The sequence below is a fragment of the Eucalyptus grandis genome, chromosome 3, assembly GCF_016545825.1.
Source record: "Eucalyptus grandis isolate ANBG69807.140 chromosome 3, ASM1654582v1, whole genome shotgun sequence".
NCBI lineage: Eukaryota > Viridiplantae > Streptophyta > Magnoliopsida > Myrtales > Myrtaceae > Eucalyptus > Eucalyptus grandis.
The window spans coordinates 12,701,879-12,704,564 of NC_052614.1; the positions used below are offsets into that span (position 1 = coordinate 12,701,879).

Below are 2,686 nucleotides of genomic sequence, written 5' to 3' on the forward strand. Positions count from 1 at the left end.
AAAGCACAGCAATATGCAATGGAGGTTGAAATTCAGAAGCTACTTATTGCCTTACGGTCTACTTCAGATTTTCTAACTGGCAAAGTATAGTCTCTCGAAACTCAAGTTCAGACACTGAATCAACAGGTTTCTCAAACTATTGCCAAAGTAGAGAATGTCTATCATTAGTGCCAAGAGAAGCTTGAGGAGGCAGTACAGTTGCTGAGGGATTTCCAACTTGTTCGTGTTCCAAGACAACCCTAAACGACTCCATCTCTTTTTATCCATTTTATTCACACTTTTTATTATGACTTTCTCTTTCTTTTTGTTGTTGACAAAAAGGGGGAGAAAATAGAGCAAATTTAAAAGTTCCTATTTTGTTTGAACATTGGTAGTGTGGTAGTGTTATCTTTTGAACATGAACTTGGTAACTTCTATGAATGTTTATGTTCTGCAGTTAACCTTGTGATTATGAATTTGGATTGAATTTTTGTGGTAGTGGAACTCTTGAACTCTAAATTGTCAAGACTAATGTGTTTTTTTGTGGATGCAGATTCAATTTCATTATGTTCTAATAATCTGTTCTTATTATAAGATATCATGTGCTGCTAAAGTGTTATTTTGTAGGAAATAAGTGTTAAATCTGCAGGAAAGTTTTGTCACCATAAAAAATGGGGAGATTGTTGGAGAAAACTCCTATTGTATTTTGAAGCTGACAAAACTTCTCTGGTTCTATTCTCTTTTTCATTCTAAGGAATACGAGACTTCTGTGTAACTCTTTCAAAGTCTATCTTACATCAAAAGTCTACTCCACTCTGAGGAAGATCCAGATTGAATGCAAGTGAAGAACAAAGATATAATCAAACTCAAGATTTTTTTTTCTTCCTTCAAGGCTTTAGTATGAACATGATATTTATGGCTTTCTTGATGGAAATCTTACTTACCTTCTTTGAATATTATTACTGAAAATAATTAAGAACGATAATATCTTTTGAAAGGCAAGTTTATTTGGAAAAAATCTACTTATGGAAACCTAGATCCTGATTGTATGAGTGACCAGGATCATCGGACTTTCATCTTAATCTTCAAACGGCTCGAGATCTCATTGATTGATTCTGTCCAACGAAATGATTGGAAGAATTTCTCTAGAAAGTGCCAACGGTCAAGAAGGCATAGAGAAGTATTTAAGGAGGTTGTTCAAGTCATTCGAAGGGTGCATGAAAGAAGAATTCCAAAGACTAAAGCTTCCAAATTACTTAATCTTCCTCCTACTGTGCTCAAATTTGTATTCGAAAAAGAGAGAAACTCTAGAGAGTGACTTTGTGAGAGAAGCATAATCTCTTCACTGAAAAGTCGAGATCAGAAGGCTGTAACACTCTTTTTCAATTCATAGTGAAAACTAGCCAGAACGCTATCAGCATGGAAAGTGGACGTATGCTTAATCTAAGCCGAACCACTATAAATCCTGTGCTCATTTTCTCTTCCCTGAACTCATTTATTTTATCTATTGTGATATCTTTATGTGTTTTGAAATAATTGTTAAAGTCTGAATTCATTTTCAAAGTCTGTTGTTTATCAGACTCAGTTTAAAAGTAAAAGTATTTTTACTGCATTTCGCAAAATTTATTTTCACACCTATTCACCCCCTCTAGATGTTTAAACTAGCACTTCCAAAAAGAACGTAGAATGCAGATGCGAAAATGATACAATATAGATTTGACCTATAGATAACGTGGTAGATATGATCAACAAAATGTTGGAAATAGTGAAATGAAAGTTATTATTGACATAGAGATGCAAAGAAGTCCATAGATTAAAATTGAAGACCAGAGAAGGCTGCCAAAGCACTTCCTACAGTGGCGTCTTCCCGATGGGAATTCAGCTCCTCACTCAGATCCTCTTGCAACTGAAACTTCTACTGTCTTATTGAAATGTCAGGATTGGGGGAGCAACCTGAAAGCATGTTCACGACCAATATACAAGAAGAGGATGAGAAGGATGAACACATCAGTTCAGCGTCTATAGCTTGAGGGTGTCGATGAAAGCAACCACATCATCAAGCTTGTGGCTTAAGAAGCGCTGCAGGAATTCTACAGAGTTCGAGAGGGTCTGGTAGATAGGAGGGAGTCTAGTGGCGGCGAGGAGCTGTGTAGGAGGTCCGACCAGAAGAGATGGGCTGGGATAGCAGAAGGTTGCTATGGACGCCCTCTCCTTCTCTTTGTTCACCACTACTCTGTGATCCAGCGCTCTGTACACACCGTTGTTGTAAACCTCCATGATTTGACCTAAATTCACGACAATGCTGCCGGGAATGGGAGGCACCATACCCCAGCGGTTGTCCTTGCTAAGGACCTGAAGGCCAGGGATGTTGTCGCACTCCATCAACAGGGTGATCCCCGTGGTGTCAGCATGCGGCAATAGACCTATTGCTCTCTCAAGTTCCGGGCACACCGGGTAGTAATTCATCCTGACCTCGCACGACCCTTCACCGAACCTTTAATCAACAGATCCAGTTCGTCGTCATGAATCCCCAACGCCATTCCAATATACTTCACTACGGCCTCTGCCAGTTTCCTCATATCTTTGCAGTATTTCTCCAACGCTATCCTGATCAATTAAGCATTCACAATCAAGATCTGCTTATTAACCTAATTAGAAATGTAGACATAACGTAAACGGAAAAGATGGAAATCGGATGACTTGAATT

General features: G+C 38.6%; 1 protein-coding gene across 1 annotated transcript; it reads right to left on the minus strand.

The window, feature by feature from the left end:
• Positions 1-1,998: 1,998 nt before the first annotated feature.
• On the minus strand, positions 1,999-2,445 carry LOC104439062 (probable 2-oxoglutarate/Fe(II)-dependent dioxygenase). Its single transcript, XM_010052182.1, has one exon. The coding sequence runs from the start codon at positions 2,443-2,445 to the stop codon at positions 1,999-2,001; it is 447 nt and encodes a 148-aa protein (XP_010050484.1).
• Between the last annotated feature and the right edge of the window lie 241 nt (positions 2,446-2,686).

Bases quoted from the DNA above. Each gene is read 5' to 3' on its own strand.
- LOC104439062 (XM_010052182.1), bottom strand. From the start codon at position 2,445: ATGAATTACTACCCGGTGTGCCCGGAACTTGAGAGAGCAATAGGTCTA.